We start from the raw sequence: 22,601 nt of genomic DNA on the forward strand, positions 1-22,601 counted from the left end.
CCATTTTTTTGTTTCATGCAGTGAATCTTCCTCTGGAATCTATCATGCATTGTATGGTTTTATTATGCATTATAACTTATAATTTATCCTGTGTTAATAATAGTTATTAGCATTTATTTCTTCCCCCTAGAACTCCCTAGAACATAAGCCCCCGAAGGACAGGGCCTAAGTCTTGCTTATTTTCTTTCCTAACTGAGCACCCTTTATGTTGCACCCTTTATGCAACAAGTAAAAGTACTTGCTGAATTAATGTTTTAGAAATCAAGCACAATACATTCTTGTGTACATCTGGAGCAATCTGTATATTTAAGTTTAGCTCCTTATTTCCATATCTCTCACCACAGATTAAAACTGACCAACTAATTATCAGCATTATTGTGGCAAACCATAATTTATTTTAAATTTTATGCACAATATTTATGTGTAAAATTGAAAGCACCTACTCTAAATGATGATGTTAAAAAAAAAATTAACTGAAGACAAAGATAGAGTACCAGATAAATCATTGTAATTTTTCTTCTGGAAAACTAGAGAAAGACAAAAAGACATTAATAAATAACACATCAAATTGGAAATTGGTTAAAATCCGAAGAAAAATCATAGTGGGCATATTTGTTCATACACAACCTCCTTTAAAAGAGAAAGTAATTTTCTTATCCACAGCTCCTTTTTTAAAAAGAGAATAATCTGCTTAGTTGTGAGTAAAATATTTTCTGCATAGACTGCATAGGTTTGCCTAAAATTGTTTTGTAAGCAAGTGGAACCATGATCAGCTTTGGAATTGAGGAAAGGGAAGTGAGTCAGATAAAATATCATTCCTTCAAGAAAATTCTGAAACTATAGTGTGTTTCAGAAGACTTAAAAAATATCTTGCCATGGCCAACCATTCCATTTCTGTTTTCTTAGATTAAATTGAGTCATCCCATTGATTTTTTTTTTTTTTTCCCCTCACTTCATCTGTGATTGAAGGAAACAATCATATTATGGTGTATCAAGGTAGTATTTAAATTTGACTCTTTCCTTATTTTGAAACATTCATTTTTGAAATGTTTCAGTCATTTCTTTGGGCTAACTTCAGACAAGCCCAGATTGTATTGCTAGTAATCCAAAAAGAATTTTTATGTATGTTTGTGGGAATCAATTTGGAGTTGACTCAAGTTGAAGTGTTAATGTTAAGCAGTGTGCTATTGAACAGGCAGTGAATCAGTAAAGTATGGATAAGGACTGACCAGGTTCCTAGTGGGCACATTAGCAATTCCGTATGTATTTCCTTATTGAATAAATGGAAAGGGTTTTTTTTTTTTTTTCTTTCTTTTTTTGGTGGGGTGAGTGAGGGCTTGTTGTCACAGGTATGGTTATTAGGATCAGGAACATTTGGGGGTTTAGCATATGACCAAACAACCCATAGATATTGACATCTTCCTAGGTTGATGCCTTCAAACAGTATATCAGCTGTCATATTTTTATTTTTCATTGACATATAGTATTGGTACTTATTTTGGGGGTACAGCATCATAATTCAATACATATATACAATGTGTAATGATCAAATCAGATTAATCAGCATTTCTGTCTCCTCAAATCTTACCATTTTTATGTGTTAGAAACCTTCTGTTGGCTATCGCCATGTTATAATTAACCACAAAATTCTTTTTCTTTTTTATTTATTTATGTATTTTTATTTTATTTTATTTTACTTTTTTTTTTTCTTTTCTTTTTTTGGTACCAGGAATTGTATCCAGGAGTGCTGAATCATTGAGCCACATCTCCAGCCCTTTTTTGTATTTTTATGTACAGACAGGGTCTCACTGAATTGCTGAGGCCGGCTTTGAACTCATGACCCTCCTGCCTCAACCTCCCGAGCTGCTGGGATTACAGGAGTACACCACCACACCCAGAGACAAAATTCTTAAGTTGCACATTCTCATTCACATCTCTGTTACTTGGCTGAAGTTTTCTAAGAGCACAGCTGCACTTGACTCTAGGTCATGGGTTGGATTCAGGATTGTCCCATACATGACCAAATCCAAATTCTTGGGCCAGGGAAGTTTGGTCCTCCCAAACATTGGTCACTCTTGTCTACACTAGCTTTCTTCTTGCTGTACTTTGAGCAAGTCACCTACACTCTCCTCTTGGGATCTTTGCATTTTCTGTTTCGTCTGTTTGTTGCATTTTCTCCTTATATGCCTACGTGGCTCACATCCTCAAGTCCTTAAAGGTTTTGCTCAACTGCAATTTATCAATGAAGGCTTCCAAGACTGCCCTTTCTGAAGACTTTCCCTCATTCTCCTTTGCTAACCCTCTCCTCAAAAATGTTTATCACCACCCAACATACATAAATAATTTACTCGTTTATTTGTTCAGCATATGTACTTCCATAAGAATGCGAGTTTCATTGAGACAGGGCTTTTTGGTTGTTCATCTCTATAACTCCAGCATCTAGAACCATGCCTGGAATACAGTTGGTTTTGGTTAATTTTTTTATTAATCTTACTGTTTTAATTTTTATGGGTTTTATTTAAAGCATTAACAAAAAACTGACCCAGTATCTTAGAGTACAATGATGTTACTTTCAATTCAGGTTTTACTTAGCAGTTTTGACTTTCCTGTATAATCTAATATGGAAAATATTAGGCATTAAGCATTTTTCAGTCAGTTGATTCACTTCTACTCATCCATGTGTGAGATGTATTGATTTCAATTAAAAAGAAAAAGTTATCTTGAGAAATCTGGAGAATATTGAGAAAAGAAGAAAACAAGATGATACTTCACTTGTTTATGTGCTATATAAGATGTATTAAATACTCAAAAATGTTTGAATGGGGATTAGGGGCATAGATGAGTGGTAGAATGTGTGCTTGGCATGCACAAGGCCCCTGGGTTCAATCTTCAGCACTAAAAAATGTTTGAGTGAATATAATTATCACTGCTATGAAAGTTTTCCATTAAAACAACCCAATTTTACATTTGTACTTGGGCACTCCTATTTGAGACTCACAGATGATAGTTTATCTGTAAAGATGAACTTGGCTGACATCATTAGATTTATACTTTATAATTTGATCCTTGAAATAATTCAGGGACAAGAATGCCAATCACATTGAACTGAACCTGAATCTTAGCACAGTACTGTTGAGTTCCTCGAGCTCCAGTATGATGTAATTAAACTGTCAGAAATAGTAACATCGATGTTCATGAGTGTCTCTGTAGGTTCTGATTTATTCTCTAAGATATACTGTCACTGAAGTGGACTTGCTGCCATTAAAAATGCCTCATGTTTCCCAATTCAGCAAAAATTTGCATCACTAATGGAACAAAGAGGTATAATCAGCCCTGCAGTTGTCAGGATCCTGTTCCTCCTGGTAGTATTTCATTCATTCCACCTTCACCAGACAATGGGCACTTAAGACTACAAGGAAAAAGAAACAAAAAATATTGAATGTCAATTTTTCTTTCTTTAAACATTGTGTGTGTGTGTGTGTATGTGTGTGTGTGTACGCTCACATGTGTGCGCATGTATAGAGTATTCCTTTTCTATTTTGTGACCTTAATCCTTCAGTACTCCTTTTCTGTCCTTGTTATTTCAAAGAGGTTTCCTATGGTCTATTACCATGAGATACACAGAGGCGTTTTATTATCCCAGAATCTTAACTCTCCATTCTAATAATGATATGAAGCCTCATATCCATCTAAGGTATGATTTTTGTCTTAATGGTTATCATTGGCAGTGATTCTTTTAGCTGGTGCTTTAAAAAGCAAGGATGAGCTGGGTGTGGTGGTGCATGCTTGTAATCCCAGCCACTCGGGAGGCTGAGGCAGGAGGATCCCAAGTTCAAGGCCAGCTTCAGCAATTTAGGGAGACTGTGTCTCAAAAAAGGTTTGGGGATGTAACTTAGTGGTAACTCATCCCTGGGTTCAATCCCCAGTACTCACCCCCCAAAAAGATAAATATGTAAGAATAACTTCAGCATTACAATCATCATTGAAAATCCAAGTGGTATAGACTAAAGGAAATGACAAGAATACGTAAATCACTTACTCACTGGCTCCCCAATCATTTCCAAGTCAGATGTGAACCTGAGGTTGTCCTTAAACACAGTCATTATTGCTGACTTGCTCAAGTAAACTCTTGTCTTAGATGGAAGTAACAAGGTGCTGAACAAGTAGAGCTTGAAAAGATGATATTTTCATTATTGGAAGATTGACTATTATGGAAAATTAATTTCAAAGAACCTTCAAAATTCAGATGAATTTGATTTGCACCCAAGAAATTTTCCCCTTACCACCAAATGTTCTTTGAGGGGTATTTCTTTAATGCAAGAATGAACAATGAGACACTGGTGATCCACAAAATCTGTAAGGAGATTCCCATTCCCTGAGAAGGTAATCCAGTCCTCAATAACTACTTTACTTACAAATCAACACTCTACTCACAGAAGCAGCTTCTCAAAACTGAAAAAGAAAATTTCTCTCTATAAAATAATGAAATATCATTTCGATAATGTAGTCCCAAGTAGCAAAGAGAAAAGGGACAAAACTCCCCATTACACCCTATGTCTACTATCCTTAAGAATACTAATGTTTCATTATCTATGCAGATCACGTGCAACTTTTATTTCTGTTACATTGGACTTTAAAGGTACTTGAGTTTGGTTTGTAATTTTAGAGAAATGTCAAAGTGAAGCATGAAAAAAACTATGTCAGTGTCTTTACTTCCTTCTTACCTTCATAAAGTAAATGTGACATTCTTTTGTGTTGAGGGGACACACTGCAAGTTCGTAATAATTATTTGATTACCCAAAAAATGTTCAGCTGGGTGCAATGGCACATGCCTGTAATCCTGGCAACTCGGGAAGCTGAAGCAGGAGGATTGCAAGCTCCAGAACAGCCTCCTTGATAATAGCGTCTCAAAAGAAAAAATAAAATGGACTGGAGATATAACTTAGTGAACCCCTGGGAGTTCAATTCCAGTACCAGTTGGGGGAGAGGGTTCACATTTCTCAATGGATCGTAAGAAAAGAAAGTTTGTCAACTTTATCTTAACTTGTTCTCCCCCTACCCCATGGTACCAGGGATTGGACCCAGGGGTGCTTAACCACTGAGCCACATCCCTAACCCTTTTTAATTTTCACTGGGATTACAAACTTTAACTTCTAAATATGTAGTTTTCTTCTCCAAAAATAGTGACACAGACAAATAACCATGTGGAATTCTTTGCTTTAAAGAATAATTCCCTAATTAGTAAGCTGGAGGAATTTTTTTTTTTGTTAATGTTCTTTATGAGCAAGTAAAAGAATTATATTTATATATAATTTATATATAATATATATATATATATACTTTTTGTTTTTTGTACTGGGGATCTAACTGAGGGGCTCTTTACCACTGAGCTATATCCCCAGCCCTTGTTATTTTTTATTTTGAGACAAAGTCTCAATAAGTTGCTGAAGGTCTTGCTGAGTTGCTGAGGCTGGCCTCAAATTTATGATCCTCCCGTCTCAGCCTCCCTAGTCACTGTTATTACAGGTGTGCACCACCATGCCCAGCTATAATGGTTTTTAAAAAGTGATCATGACCATTTTCTCTGAAACCTCTGTTTTGCCAACATATAATTCAACATTTTTTGTTTGTTCTTTCATTAAGGCGAGGAAGATCTTCTCAGTCCTCCCCAGGACACAAGCACAGGGTTAGAGGAAGTGATGGAGCAACTCAACAACTCCTTCCCTAGTTCAAGAGGTAAGCTCCAATACCTAGGTGGGACTCACACCAACTGGAATAATGCCACTGTCTTCTGTACCCTACCGATGTGTGTATTGCCAAATGAAAGCCAACATGTGCCCATGGAATGCCAATTTAGGTCCATGATGGGAAGATTTTATTTTTAGTATGAATTTCTGGTTTGGTATATTTGGAATTCAGTCACCTATGTCATCAAGATGTTTCTAGAAATAAGAATTCTACTTTGTCATATATTTTACTTGCTTAATACTTTGGTCTGAAGAGTTAATTAGGAGGTATCTTTTACTTAATAAGAGCAATTATTATGTGACTTTTCCAAATGAGAAAATTAATGCCCTTTTGTTGCTTTTGCCAGGAACATATGGCTGCTTTGTGCTACAGTGAGGCCTAGGTCATGCCTAGAAAGTGGTGGTGCTAGGAATTCTGACTCGCAAGCTGATGCCCTTTATTTTTAAAAATTGTATCATGCCCAATTGTTTAAGTATATGATAATGAGTCTTTAAAGAATAGTTTGCTAATCCGTAGTTGGAATACAGGCTTTGAAAAGAAAGGTATTAACATTGTTTTTCTTTCTTTCCATCACTTTGACCTCGTGTATTGCGCTTCTTATGCATAAGCAATATTTTCACCAGCCTGCCTGAGCTTCAGATGTCTCCCTGTACCCAAAGAGACATTTTGCTGCCATTGTTAGTTTCTGGGGGCATTTCTTTTGGTATATTGCCCCAACATAAAAGTCACTGATCCACCTCCCTTCCATGAATAAAAAGAATGGTAGCAGTCACCTGTGATCAAATAAAAGGAAAGCTTGGAGAAGCATAAAGAAGAAAACACCAGGCTTTGTGACCAGTGATTGGCACCCCTAATGGGCAGACTAGGAGGGAAGGGCAGCAGAAAATCTGGGCTATTTGTTCCTCTCCATGAGGGCAATGAGGAGGGTGTTTTGAGTAGTATGTTTTTCCTATCTTTTTGTTCAGTGTCAGTTAACAATGGCCATTTCCTAGCTATTTGATGTGCAAGTGAACGTTGTGCAGTGCACGCTAAAAGCAATAATGTTCTGGCGGAGCGTTGCTAAGGAACCGTCAGGGGAAGCTAATTTTAAATGTCTGCACCAGCCATCTTTTCACTGCTGAGCACCACTGATGTGTTGATTTTAACAGATAAGAATCTTATCTGTCTTCCACTCACCCCTACACCACCCCCACCTGCCACCTGCATCCCCATCCTGAATATGTTACAAATCTTTTCTTTCTACTTGTCATGATTTATAAGGAGAAGTCCATACACGTGATTGGCAGAAATCAAATGCTTTCAACTTTACTCTCATTATTTTATCCTGTCAGCTTTTACTAGTGCCTACTAGTATCAGAAAAAGTACTAGGGGGGTGCAAGGGAGAAATGACAAGTTCCTTGCCTTCAAGGAATTTATGGTCCATTGGGCATTCAGAATTCCAAAGAAGTTCAGATCACAAGGCAATTATATGATGTCTGTAATGGAGATGTATTTGGCATGAGTAAATCCCAGAAGTACCCTGATAGTGAATTAGGAAGGAAGGAGTTAACCTCAAGTAGAAGTTTCTTCTTCAAGGTTGTTCACATTTCATCACCCCCACGCTTTTCTTTTGAAGGTTCTAGATAGGCATCTTATCCCAGCCCTTTGAACTGGTAGCTTGTTTACCTACTGTATGGGAAGTAGGTAGCTGCTCTGTTAGTGCCCTGGGCATTTCTCCCACATCTAAACAACGAGCATATTGCAGGAAAGAGGCAACAGCAAGACTGCTGTTTCTTTCCCTAGAGGTAGACTTGCCTTCTCTTTTGTACCTAGGCCTCTGGTCCACTCTAATTAGCTTTAAGGTAAAATCCTTTGCAGCATGTCTCTGAGTCTGCCCTTTAGAGTCCTTGAAACTAGACTAGGTGTAAAATAAGCCTCCTAAAAGTCTAGAAATTTACCTCCTCTGATATGGTATTTGCAGTTAACATCTCTGATGTTGTAGTTACTTGTGTGATATTGATTTACTTGTATGGTATCTTGGGAAACTATTCAGGCTGCCTGGATAGTGTTGCTAAATTAGTGCTTATGGAAGAATACCATTCCCTAAGTTCTGCAGTTCTCAAATACAGGATAAGGAGGCCTTATCCTTATACCAGTTCCATTGACTAAGTTTCTATTTAATCATACCCTGGTGGCCTGAGAAAATTACTTCATATTCTTGAAAAACAGACAACATAACAAGGCAGTGACTAAGGTGTTAGGGGAGCCTGGGCTGGTCTTCTTGATACCATGACCTTGGGTTTTGTTTGTTTTGTTTTTCCATGCTTCCTGCTAAATGAGGCATTGTTACTAGTCCTTTTTCTCCCCAAATTCAGAAGGATAAAAAGTTTCATTATTGTAAAAATAGACTAAAAAGTGACTCTTGGAGCTAGTCATGGTGGCCCACACCTATAATCCAAGGGACTCCAGAGTCTGAGGCAGGAAAATCACAAGTTCAAGGTCAGCCTCAGTGAGGCCCTAAGCAACTTAGTGAAACCCTGCCTCAAAATAAAATAAAAAAATAAAAAGGGCTGGGGATGTTGCTCAGTGGTTAGGCATCCCAGGGTTCAATCCCCACTACCAAAAAAAGAAGCGTCTCTTAGATGTTTTATTTATGACTAAAAGCATTTTCCTTTGAGGAGAGAAAGAGAGAAAGAGACAGACAGACTTGGTTGGGTTAGATGGGAACATCTTACCAGGTAGGTTGCTATTAAGCAGAAGTTCTTGAGACTCTTAACATCTCAGGATTACAGACTGTCCCAAATAGAAGACCCACGAAAGGTCATCTAAGCATTTTTACATTCAGAATGGTAGCCATTTACCCGATTTGACCATTATCTATGTAAGAGAAACAGTTTGCATACACTACATGTGTACGTATATACTCACATATTCATACAAAGATCAAAAACAAATATTTGAAACAGTATCTTCTATACTGCATACATGTATGGTGCTTCTATTTTGTTTTTTAAATTTTTCTGTATTTATATATTTATTTATTTTGTAGTACTATGGATTGAACCCAAGGATGCCCTGCCACTGAGTTGTGTCCCCAACCCTTTTTATTTCCATTTTGAGAGAGGGTCTCTCTCTCTTTCTCTCTCTCTCTCTCTCAGTTGCCCAGGTTGACCTGGAACTTGCGATCCTCCTGGCTTAGCCTCCCAAGTAACTGAGATTATAGACACAAGCCTATACACCTGGCTCTGTTTTATTTATTTAAAAATAAAATGCTGATTACAACCCACTAAATTGATTTTCTGTTCCAGATGTTTAAAAGAAAAACACTTATCTAACTGATCTCAGTTTTCTTTGTCCAGGTGAATATCTTTCTGGAAGAAAAGTAAATTAATATTTTTCCATGAAAGTTCTTTCCAAGACCTGGATAATGTCTTAGAGGACTTCACAGTTTTATTCTAACATCTATGTTCCTGTTGTTGTGTTACCAAAAAAAAAATAAATAAGTTCATGGTTGCTACAGCTGTTTCTGACAGCTGTTTGAGTAACTCAAAACAGATGTCAGAGCCAGAGGTCTGACATTTAGTGGAAATGTGCTATTAAATACCACCTCATGGTTTATTTAACCCTGCTAGTTAATTGCCCACAGAGGAGAATTCTGGTTTTTTTTATTACATTTTTCATAACTATATAAAGCATATAGGTAGGTGAGTTGTTGTGTACTTTAAATTTACAAATTTTTTGTTGTTAGCTCTTGCCAAGTTTTAACTTAAGAGTTGGACCTTAAAGTATCAACCAATCTTTATCTCTCACTTTCACAAAGAGAACATAGAAGCTCAGAGAAATTAAGTTCCTTATTCATGGCCATTCCGCAAGTTAAATTAGGCTTCTAATCTTATCTTCATGGCCTTGCTAAACTGTTATCCAAATTAATAAAGGGTTGCATGCTTCTCCATTTACTGATAAACTGAAGGCCAACACTCTCCTAGTAATAGGCAAAATAAACTACATTGTGTTGAAGGTGTAAATGTATGCACATTTTAGCTTTGTGCTTATATCTTTCCTATCTGGATACAGTTAGTTCACAACCATTTGGGAGATTTCAGTGGCTCAGTGTATATTTAAACACTGAACATTAGCCAGTTTCTATCTAATCTGTCCATTTATCTTTCTGTAATCCATCCCTCTGTCTATGAGTATATGTACAAGTTGAATTCCAATGTAATGAAAATCATTGTCTACTTATCTATTCTAAGATGTTTTCTAAATCTCCTCCATTATTCTATAGGAACACTACATGAATGAATAATAAGTAAGATTTTAGAATAAACCCTTTAAGCAATTTGTCTGTAAGCCTGTGATCATTTAGCAGTTTTCCAGATGTATTTTTATATGTACAGTATGTGCATTAATGAAAGAAAATGCTTTCTTAGTGGTGTGATATTGGGCTCTCCAAAATAATGTGCCATTTTATAGAGATTAGTGAATAATAAGATCCAAGATAAGCTCTCAGGACAATAAGATAATCAAGAAAGCAGTGAGCAGTGCTATGTGAGGATTTCTGCTGCCTGTGCAGTCTCTGGCCTACTGACCTGTGCTACCTAATTTTTATCCCCCCAAAGTTTGTGCCATCCTGTCCCTTTTATATCATCCCTTCCCAAATATGCTCATATACGTTCTGTCAAATGTTCCTAAATTACCCAACCCAACAGCTTTGTAAAACCTGACATCTTTTAAAATTCACATTTTGTTTCATTTTTTTTTTTTAATTGTTGTTGTTTATGGAAGAGCAACATAAAGAACAAAGGTAGATGGATGTGCCCCCTTTTGGGTACTATTGTTTCTAATTTAAGTCCACAAAAGATCTGAGCAACTATCCCTTTACACCAGGGGTCAACCCATAGGCCAAATCTGGCCCACTACCTGTTGTTAGAAATAAAATTTTACCATGTACAAATAGAGAAACAACATGTATCCCATTTGTTTACAATTAAAAAAAAAAGAAAGAAATAAAATTTTATTGAAACATAGCCGTACCCATTCATTTACATGCTATTGATGACTGTTTTTTTTTTCACTACAAGTGTGTAAAGTGATTGTGACAAATTTGAAGAGTTGCTACAGAAATTGTGTGACTAGTAAACCCTAAAATATTTACTGTCAGACCCTGCATGGAGAAATCTTATCAATCTCTGACTTAGACTATTTTGTGTTCATTCTGACTTATTACATGAATACAGTCATGGACTTCAGTGCTGACAAACTTTGAACTCAACACACCTGTGCTATTGAATTGATTTATACATTTATATCCATTTTCACCAGAGAACCTGCATATTCAGTATTTAAAGTGTAGCTATTTGAATCATCTTTGACTTGTAATGAAACAGAAGCCCTAAAAATGGACAAATTCTTCCCTACCTTTTAAAAATAGTTAGTGAACTAAGATTAAAGACACCCAGAAACAATAACATCCTCCACTTTTGTTTCTGAATTACAGTCAATAATCTCAAGTTCATACTGCCTCAGGAAACTAAACTTCTCCAGACCTGAATAAGCCCTTTATTTAGACTCAGTACTACCCGAACACATTTCCCTTTCCCCTTGATTCATATCCTGATAATATATCACATTGCCAGATGGACACCTAAAGGTCTAAGGAAATTCATTTCCAAAGGGTGTACTTAGAAGTTCAAACTTTTAAATGGTACTTGTAGATATGTATGTATGTATGTATGTATGTATGTATGTATGTATGTATTCACCAAGAACTTTTTTAAATGCTGCAACTAAGTAGGTTCTATTTTGTCAGTGTAGATCTGTTCCCAATACAATAGAAAACATTATTTGATTTTTTGTTTTGTTTTGTTTTTGTATTGAAGGTTGAACCCAGGGGTAGTCTACCATTGGGCTATATCCTCAGTCCCCCCACCCCTTTTTTTTAAATTTTAAGACAGGGCCTCACTAAGTTTCTGAGGTTAGCCTTGAACTTGAGATCCTCCTGCCTCAGCCTCTTAAGTTGCTGGGATTATAGACATGTTTCACCGTACCCAGCCATTATTTGCTTTTAACAGTTTATTTTATTTTTTTTATTATTATTAATTTTTTACAAAAAGAGGACCTTCTTTTTGTACTGTTAATGACCACATAGGGACCCGAATAAAGAGGATTTGGAACAAGGGTTTACATGGCTCTGAAGCATGGCTTCTGAAGAAGTATCTCAAACCACCTTCATATTATTTGCTGCAGAGTATCCAGCAGCAAGCAGTTGATACTAACTTTTGAATATGACTTGGCATCAAATTAATTAAGATATATAAAGTTAAACATTCTAGGAACTATGATCATCCTGAAATGAAATCATATCATTTTCTAATAACACTGTCCTCCCTAAAAGTTGTGAAGTTTAAAAAGCAGAACAAAGTTACAAGCCAGAACAAGTTATAAGTTCTTGGCATTCAAGCAAAAGAATAGCACTCCAAGGCCAAATTGCTTAGAACACAGAAAAGACTTGGCCATCATCTCACTACTACCTTATAAATTCAGAGCAGTTATCAAATACTGATAATGGCTAGGGTTTGAGGATAAAACGTGAGTGAGCAATATGGGGGCTCTACCCTCAAAGAATCCACAGTCTTATAGGGAAAGAAAATTCTGCTACCAGAGAGCATAGCTACAAAGTATAAAGATTTAAAAAGAAAGAAAAACCAAAAAACATGTCAAAAGAATCCAAAGGAAAGGGTGAGTAATTCATACTGGGTTTAATGATAGTCTCCCTTTTCCTATGACATAGTATGGATTTACCACTGGTAACACTACTGATGAGGAGTCAGGATACATTTTTCTCTCTCTTGTTTAGCTTGGGGAGCATCGAGAACATCCTTACATGGTCAAGCTGAATTTTCATACTCCTAAGAAATCTCTAACTCTCAGGAAAATTCAGAAGGAATAAAAGGAGGGAAGAAGAAAGGGAGGCAAGGAAGGAAGGAAAAATCATACCTAGAAAAACTTTTAATGTATACTAGAAGTTTAGAACTTGAGTTATGAAAGATTTCTTTTGTAACTCCATACTTCTTCATTCTCTAAAATTATTTCAGGGAGTTTTCATCTTGGAGCCACTAAGCTTGGTGGGTTGAAGGAAAAGGAAATGTGGGAAAGGATCTCTAACAGCTCCGCTTTTATCTGTTATAAATGCTGGAATTCCATTTAATATTATTAGGAAACATCCCATGGCCAAAGTCAAACAGCTTGAAAACCAGTATTTCACTTATGAAGACCTGGAGATAAAAGGAAACTTCATGCCTAAGAGATGTTAGGTATGATCAGAGGTTCCTAATTTCCATCCAATTATGAAAAATGCTTTCTCATTAAAAAATAGATTAGATGCATATAGATGTAGGATTCTATAAAGAAAGCCAGTGGGTCTTTAGCCATTCACTCCTGATATTTGTTGAAATTTGAGGAGGCTGAAGGCTTGGTCTTTAATCTGGTTCTGTGGTTACCCATTAGTGAGACCTATTTCTTCCCTTCATCTTTTCTTACCATCTTCTCAAATGTCCCCAGTCCCATCATGGATATGCTCAGTTTCTACCAAACAGAACAAATTATCCCAAGAGTATGGAGTCCAGCTTCTATGTGGAATTTTTCTTTCCATTTGGGGTGCAGACTTTTGGCACACAACAGCCAACTACTTTTTATGTTTCAGTGTGTTGATTGTCAAGTCCAAAGTGAAGAAATTCTGAGATCATTGAATATTAAACTTGAAATCCTACAGTTACCCTTGAAAACAATGCTCAATTTGTCAAATTTCTATTCCATGCCAATTTTCATCCAGTTTAAACGTGAACTCTGTGGATTCTATAAATGATGTCTCCTGGATCATGTTTTCTGTTTACACAGATTTTTAAGTGTATGTAAAGCTTATTCAACTAGATGTGTCTTTTGGGTTTTTCTGTTTGTTTGTTTGTTTTTTTTTGTTTTTTTTTTTTTTCTCCAGAAGGGAATAAATGAATTGTCATCTCAACATTTGTTTGGTAAAAGAAGCAAATTGGTATGAAATTGTATATTTATGCATGTTTTTTTTTTTCCTTTCTGATATCTCTGCCTCTTCCTCTCTCTATTATTAAAGGAAGAAATACCCCTGGAAAACCAATGAGAGAGGTTAGTGAGATTCAGGCTCACAGCCATGGCTTCTGTCTGTCTCATCCTGCTTTCTGTGTTTGGCCTTTGTGTAAGAATTGTGTGTGTGCACGCGCATGTGTGTATTGCACATTGTGTCATAATGTAAGGATGGTAGTCATCTCTGCACTTGCAGCTCATGAGGAACATTCCTCAAACGTTCATTGCTGTGGTCATCACCATGACGACAGGATGGGGGTTGGGGAGCAGAAATCTCTTTAAAATGGCAATCCTTTGTGGTCCCTAGGATGGAATCCTGCAGTTCATCATCTGTTGCCATTTGCAACACAAACAAAGTCTTCAAAATAAATTTAGCCTTGAGCATAATTGATGAGTCATAAAGCTTCCTTCCACTTCCAGGACCTTAGCATTTTCTGCCAGTGCCCTTGGTTTTTATTCTTCTGGGGTGATGTCATTTTGGTTTTGTTTCTTTTTTCCTGGTTCCTACACGCTTTCCCATTTTAACTAATATTTTTTAAGCACATACTGTGTGCCAGGCACTGTTCTAAACCCCTGCCATTTTTTCCCTCAAATAATCTTAATGACAGATTTATGAGGTAACTACACTTCTTCACCCCATTTTACAGATAAGGAAATTCAGTCCATGAGGGTAAGCAGTGTGTCCAAGGTGAAAGAGCCAGGATTAGAGTCTAGGCAACCTGGCTCCAGAGCCATACTCCTAACTCTTATGCTGTACTGACACCTCAGAAAATAGTGTTGACATGCTTACGTCACCTTCACTTGCTCTTTAGAAGATGTTTTTTTTTTCATTTGGCATTTGGAGCCCGAGAGAATAATAACCAATTAGGTTTTTTAAAAAATTGAATGTTAGTCTTGAGTTTCTTTTAATGCTTCTTTATGGGTTGAAAGCAGCAGCATACAACTGCATCACTGAATACAGTTTGGGGTTTTTACAGTGAAAACTGCTTCTTACTCCTGTTCTACCAGGAATATTATCTGAACATTGAATTACCTAATCAAGTGGCTGTTGAATGACAGTGTTGAGTGACAGCCCAAATGAAACAAGATTGTCCTTACCCAGAGTTTAATATGAAGGAGGGGAGAAGGAAAGCTCATCAGTGAGATGTCAATATCATGTACTGTTCTGGGAGACAGATTGGATGGGTGGAGAGTTCTTATGAGAAGATTCTGGATCATTAGCAATGGGCTGGATTGGAGTCCACTAATTCATTTAAACATGAGAAGTCATACTGGAAATTCTGCCAACACCATGCCATGCAAATCTAATGAATTTCATGATCCTCAGCATGTCTACACCAATGTTCCCTTCCAAGGCTTCATGCAGTGGGGTCTTAGGGAGGGAGTGGTAGGCTGGGAGGAAAAATTAAGAAACCTGAGTCAGTGAAGCACTGACTGCTCCTGCCTCATGTACGTCATATGTGACACTTCTTGGGTTCATTCTTATGGTAAGTGCCTCTTAAAATGTATTTTAATTTTTTGTGAAAGATTGTGCCATATACAGTTTTGACCCCCTGATTGTGTTTTGTTCACGAACAACTTTTTTTAAAAGCATAGAGGCACTCAAAGATGAGTACTTAAGGAGTATTATAGTCAGATAAGTTTCCAGAAGCCAGAGAATCAAAACAATAATCACTTTTTTTAATGGTATGACAACACCCTAAATGCACAGTAGACCAGATATTTTCCCAGAGATTAAACTATAGAGAAGAAAAGATAAGCAAATTTCACTGCAGTATTCTGGCTTTGCTTGGGCCAACTGAATGCTAACCATTTATTTGGAAATTGTATATTTAAAAAAAAATAGAGTGCCAGATTGCTATTGAGGTCTTGGATGTTTGCCAGAAAGTCTCAATTCCAATCACTGCGGAAAACAACTCCCTTAGGCAGTGGCGGCTTGTGAGACTAAATGTGTTGCAGTTAGTGCCAACTTGGAAAAACATAAAACTGCCCTAATGTTCAACGCATGGTGCCTTTGTGTTCAATAATCCTTGCTTAAGAATGGATTAAATTAATACTTTCTATAGACATATTTTGGTGTCAACTTGTGCCTGAAGCTGATTGCAAACGCCTGAATCCTGGCTGCTTTTCAGTGCCTCTTGCATTTATAGAACGAGATTTTAATTTTGACTTTAGAAAAGTCTGTCAGGTAAAATTGATAACCTCACTAATGCTCTGCCTTACCCACATGGATAATAGAACCAGGATACAAATCGGGTTTTTGTATTCATGTCACAGTGCAGTTTGAATCCTCTGGTGAATTGAGGTATGATTCTTTGGGGTAGTGTCTTGTTCATGACAAAATTTGTTTTTTCTGGATCTTATAAAAACTTTCATGAAAAATTTGGAATCATTATTTTGGTGAAACAGGTATTTATAAATGAGTTAACTAAAGACATAGATATGGTGAGATGACTCTGAAAGTTCTTCCTTTTTATAAGGATGGCCACACTGCAAATTAGTGCAGCCACTCTGGAAAGCAGTGTGGAGATTCCTTAGAAAACTTGGAATGGACCCTCCATTTGACCCAGCTATCCCACTCCTTGGCCTATACCCAAAGGATCTAAAATCAGCATACTACAGAGATACAGCCACATCAATGTTCATAGCTGCTCAATTCACAATAGCCAGACTATGGAACCAACCTAGATGCCCTTCAATTGACGAGTGGATAAAGAAACTGTGGTATATATACACAATGGAATATTACTCAGCCATAAAGAATGACAAAATTATGGCATTTGCAGGCAAATGGATGAAATTGGAGAATATCATGCTAAGTGAGATAAGCCAATCTCAAAAAGACAAGGGACGAATGATATCGCTAATAAGTGGAGGATGACACATAATGGGGGGGAGGGAAGGGTTAGTGTTAGGGTTAGAGTTAGGGTTAGGGAGGGGGGCAAGTATGGAGGAAGAAAGTACTGTATAGAGGGTAAAGAGGGATGGGAGGGGTGGGGGGAAGGGAAAAAATAACAGAATGAATCAAACAACATTACTCTATGTAAATTTATGATTACACAAATGGTATGCCTTTACGCCATGTACAAACAGAGAAACAACATGTATCCCATTTGTTTACAATAAAAAAAAAAAAAAAAAAAAGGATGGCCACAAGGCCGTTTTTGAACACTGAACAGTCTAAACAGGTAAAAGACCACCTAAAATTTTCTGGGAATGTATATGGTATATTAAGAATAATGAATCTGTTTTCCCTGGCAAAGTTTTCAATAGCAGATACCCCTAGAATTTACACCTCTGAAGAGACTCTGGAATTTTCCTTCCAGGTGGTAACTGAACACCTTTCAAAGAATAGAAGTACCAGTTGGCTGTATAATCTACAGATGCATTTACTTATTCTAATATTTTTTGAACTTCAGTCCATATCCCTTAGCACACATTCTAAAAAGGCATTTTTATTATTAATAAGCAGGAAAAGCCTGAATTCTTCCCTTTTCTATTTGTTTTATAATGCATTTTCTAGCTATTAGGTGAACTATTCTATAGTCGGATGTGGAACATAAGAAACAGTTTGGATAATATTCATATATCAGGTTTTTAGGGTCTTGGATTTTGTTTTCACTGGCTTTGTTAATAGCTGTGAAGCTTGCTAGTAATTCAAAATTTGTACTTCATCCTTTTCAATTATGCATGAATGATTGTGCAAATTTCCCAGGATTGCTGTGCAGTCAAAAATAGATACAGGGCCAGGTGTGGTGGTGCATGCCTGTTAATCCCAGCTACTCAGGAGGCTGAAGCAGGAGGATCACCAAGTTGGAGGCCGACTGCGGCAACTTAGTAAGACCCTGTCTCAAAATAAGGTTAAAAGGGCTGGGGGATACAGCTCAGTGCTAGAGTACCACTGGGTTGAATCCCCACTACCAAAACAAAACAGGGAAGCCCTCTTGGCTGGTGGCATCATTATCTATTGGTACTCTGCGCTATAAGGAGCAGCAAAGGATCCACTGTGTCTTACTGTGGATTTTATGGCATAAAGTCAAAGACGATTTCAGTTCTTCACAGAGGACTGCCAAACTATTGACTACTTTTTTGAACAGTACATAGGATTTGTTAAAAGTTTTTGTAGGGCTGGGGAGATAGCTCAGTTGGTAAAGTGCCCGCCTCGGAAGCACAAGGCCCTGGGTTCGATCCCCAGCACCACAAAAAAAAAAAAAAAGTTTTTGTATTTGCAGTCTCAGCCAAAATCCAAAGTGATTTTAAAAAGAATGTAATTAGCTCTCAACGAAACTCTTTGCACTAATAAAGCTCAAAGAGATTTACAAACTTCGTCACTGCAACACAAATGCTTGAATGGCATTAAACAAGTGATCTGGTGCCATCACTGCTTTTAGTGCCTGCCTGTGAACCCTCTTTTGATCCCCTCATATTTTTCATCAGACAGATACGTCTCTTGAAATAAATATTAGATCAGTATACCTGCTCTGGACTATCTTTAATTTTTATTGGAACTTTTAACAGTTATTCTGGGAATTTGTAAAGTTGATCCATGGCAAGTTAGTCATAGCTTAAGAAAGCCTATCCATTCCAAAGGCAGCACTTTGAGTAGAAAGATTTACCAGTGTCTGAGAATTAAAATTAGCCCTATAAAAATATGGGACATAAATGAAAAAGAAAGCCATAAAGTGCGTATGTCTTAGATCATCATAGTCTAGATCTAAATTTTGCTACAAAGCACCCAGGGACATGCTGTTCTTATGTTCCATTCTGGGGCATTAATGCTAGGTCATGCCACATTATTATTAAAAGGTTATTCTGATAGTTAACCCTCAATTAGGAGGAGATCAAAGATGGATACATAGGATACCCAAATCCTTTTAATACATGTGGGTCATATTATTATATTTTTCCAGTGCTAGAGAGTGAACCCAGGGCCTTGTGCATGCTAGGATGTGGGTCATATTATAATTAGGCTCTAGAGTGATTTGGGGATGAAAGGTAATTTTTATTCTGAAGTTTCCTAATTCAAATGTTAATAATATACACAAAGGTCAACTCAAGAGTTTATTTTTCAACCCAAGTAAAAGCAGAGAGGAATCAGCCACCTTCACAGTACTACCTGTACCCTTCACAGCTTGACACAGCCTGGAAATGAAGATTTCATATGGTGATGATGGTGGCTGTGATGTTAATGGGTGATGGTGGTGGTGGTGATGATGATGGCAATAATGGCAGTGATGGTACTCTTGAGGGTGGTGACAGTTATGGTGGTGGTGGTTTGATCATAAAAAATATTAGTACAAGCCGATGGTAAATACAGTGAGGTGGAAAAAGTGTTATCTCATCATGAAATAATTCCTGTTACAATAGGAATCTTGTGTTTATCCATGGAATCTCATTGGATGATTACATTGGGAAGATGAGTGCAGTGCTCGACATTTTTCATGTAAATGACACTTGTAGCCTGATCCAGTATTAAGCAAGCTGATACTAACAATGCGCGATGCTTCATTAACAAGGCTTTGCTTCTTCCTGGAAACTGGGGAAAATCAAACCCCTTTATGTTCACCTTCAGTGCAGCTTCTGTGTTGTCTTCACCCAGAACTGGGTAATGATTTCCCAAATAGCAAGAAAATCAGGGTGATGATACCTATTCCCTTTGTAAAATCTTTCTTCCTCTTTGTTTTCCAGGACACAATGTAGGAAGCCTTTTCCACATGGCAGATGATTTGGGAAGAGCGATGGAGTCCTTAGTTTCAGTCATGACAGATGAAGAAGGGGCAGAATAAATGTTTTACAACTCCTGATTCCCGCATGGTTTTTATAATATTCATACAACAAAGAGGATTAGACAGTAAGAGTTTACAAGAAATAAAATCTATATTTTTGTGAAGGGTAGTGGTACTATACTGTAGATTTCAGTAGTTTCTAAGTCTGTTATTGTTTTGTTAACAATGGCAGGTTTTACACGTCTATGCAATTGTACAAAAAAGTTATAAGAAAACTACATGTAAAATCTTGATAGCTAAATAACTTGCCATTTCTTTATATGGAACGCATTTTGGGTTGTTTAAAAATTTATAACAGTTATAAAGAAAGATTGTAAACTAAAGTGTGCTTTATAAAAAAAAAGTTGTTTATAAAAACCCCTAAAAACAAATACATACACACACACACACACGCACACACACAAGACACACATGAACTGAGGCAGCGCATTGTTTTGCATTGTTTTAGTGTAATATTCATATGAAGTTCATGGCTTTTTTTCTTTCCTTGCATATTAAAGATAGGACTTCTTCTAACACCACCAAATGACTACTTCACATTGCTCCTTTGAGAATTATTGACTGAGTGGGTCTGGCTGTGGGCTTTCATTTTATGCATCTATATGTCTATAAGTATATAAATACTATAGGTATATAGAGAAAGGGATAAGAATTTCTATAGACCTTTTAAATTTCTTCTTCAAATGTTCCTGCCACTTCCTAATGGGAAAAAATTGCTTCTAGTCATTCGGACTTACCTGCTTGGTCTTGAATGAATTTTCCCTGGAGCCTGAAGCCAGGAGGAAACTACCACACTAAAACATTGTCCAGGACTCCAGATGTTTCTCATTTTAAACTTTGCACTGACAACTAAGAGTATTGAATTTTTTTTAAAGGAACATGTGAAAGAATCCATAAGACTTACCTTATCACAGTAATCTGTTGGTTGATATATTTGACTTCCTGTTGCTGACTATGCCACAATTTAGATTTAATGATGTCTCTGTGGAAATTAGAGCATCAGATGGCATTTTTAACTCCCACGCAGTAGAAGGACAATAGTGGGGCTCTAGTGCTATCAATTTCTAGCCCATCCCTGTTAGGGAGCAGGCCACTCTTAAATAACTGGATGAAGATTCATAACCATATGTACACACATCTCTATAATGACAACAAATTTTTTGGCCCTCACAAGAGAAGTGAGTGGTTTGTTGTTATTGTTGTTTTGTTGATTTTCTTCCCATCGTGATGAATTTTTCAATGCTACAAGACTTAGTTTAAATAACCCTTGGGAAAATGTGTAAGACAGTAGCCCCATCACATTGAGACAGTGGTAAATATCAATACAGAAGCCCATGAACTCTGTTTCCCTCCTTTACATTTCTCTGCAAGGAGTTCCACAAAGGTTTGTAAATGGGAAGGCAAATCAATTCAACTGTTCCAAAAGCAAATCCTTTTGCAAACCCTTTTTGGTAAATTAGGCAGGATAAATATATAAGCAAACAAATTCTTCAAAGTGAAGGGAAACAGTGAAGAGGAAAAGCTAAGGACTGGTAGGAAAAAGCTTTACTCTTTCATGCCATTTTATTACTCTTTCATTTTTTAAAATCATTAATTCAATAGAAATCACCGTGTGTCCTATTACTTTGCAAATCTGTTACCTCTGACATCAAGTGTAATTAACTTTTGGAGTGTGGGTTTTGTCCATTGTTTTATTAATGATAATTAACATCACACACAGCTTCTCATGCTATTTCTACCTCACTTTGGTTTTGGGGTGTTCCTGGTAATGTGCACACCTGATTTCACAGCTTTGCCACTTGTCTATTGTGTGGACATTATTCTCTATTTTCTTTCTCCTTTATAATTTCCAAAATGAAACCCAAAGCTCTAAGGAGAGCTCTTAAGTTACATGGAGATTTGGTTTTAGTCTTGCATTTTTTTCCTTTCTGTGACGCTGAACTTTTTCTTTACCCGAGGTTTGTTTTAACCAAGATTTTTAAAAAGGGGTTACTTTACATCCTACTAAGAAGTTTTAAGTTTCACTCTAAAATCAGAGGTAGAGTGCATAATTTTGTTTTAATCTTTTTGTTTTGTTTTATCTTTTAGATATTAGTTCTGGAGTGTCTGTCAAAATATTTGAATAAAAACTGAGAGCTTTATTGCTGAGTTTTAAGCATAATTTGGACATTATTTTGTGTTCTTAATAACCACTGAGTGTTAAACTGTAAATCATAATCAGTGTAACTGAAGCATAAGCATCACATGGCATGTTATGTCATTGTTTTCAGGTACTGGGTTCTTACTTGAGTATCATAATATTGTGTTTAAACACCAACACTGTAACATTTACTAATTATTTTTTTAAACTTCAGTTTTACTGCATTTTCACAACATATCAGACTTCACCAAATATATGCCTTACTATTGTATTATATTACTGCTTTACTGTGTATCTCAATAAAGCACGCAGTTACGTTACAAAAAGTGTCGATCAGACTGATGCTTTGTTTTTACTTTTAATTATCTAATTTCTGTTATTTATTTCATTTATTTTGGGGGATGAAGTCTCCCTGTGTCACCCAGATGGGCTTCAAACTCCTGGGCTCAAACGATCTTCCCCGTCTCTTCTTCCCAAATAGCTGGGGCCACAGACCCACATTCATGTGACTGAAGAATGAAAATCAAGAAAGGCAAATGATGAAAAACCTCTCAATCACCACAGGGTGGTCCCACATTATCTTCACAGCCTTTTGAGTAAACACCATTACTTCTGGTATGAAAGAATTTCCAGTGTCTTTATTATTATATAAGCTATTACAGATGTATATTCCTACCTTTTTCCTTTTGCTTCTCAGAAAATAGCATTGTCCATACCCAGTTATGCACCAACATTTTTAAAACTTAGTCTTTCTATCGCAATGTGTACAGTATTTTTTTTTTTTTTTTTTTTTTTTTTGCGGCGCTGGGGATTGAACCCAGAGCCTTGTGCA

General features: G+C 36.7%; 1 protein-coding gene across 10 annotated transcripts in view; it reads left to right on the forward strand.

Moving 5' to 3' along the window:
* Positions 1-22,100, forward strand: part of DMD (dystrophin) — a 2,089,750-nt gene extending 2,067,650 nt beyond the window's left edge. For 6 of the 10 annotated variants that reach the window (XM_079122788.1, XM_079122791.1, XM_079122790.1 and 3 more), the window contains 2 exons: positions 5,644-5,736; positions 19,532-22,100. In XM_079122788.1, coding sequence (XP_078978914.1) covers positions 5,644-5,736; positions 19,532-19,629 — 191 coding nt within the window. In that variant the 3' untranslated portion in view covers positions 19,630-22,100. Of the gene's footprint in view, positions 1-5,643; positions 5,737-13,853; positions 13,886-19,531 lie in introns of all 10 variants that reach the window. The other 4 variants (XM_079122792.1, XM_079122794.1, XM_079122797.1 and 1 more) reach the window with 1 other exon arrangement.
* The last annotated feature ends 501 nt before the right edge of the window (positions 22,101-22,601 follow it).

Source organism: Sciurus vulgaris (genome assembly GCF_902686455.1).
Source record: "Sciurus vulgaris genome assembly, chromosome: X".
Taxonomy (NCBI): Eukaryota; Metazoa; Chordata; class Mammalia; order Rodentia; family Sciuridae; genus Sciurus; species Sciurus vulgaris.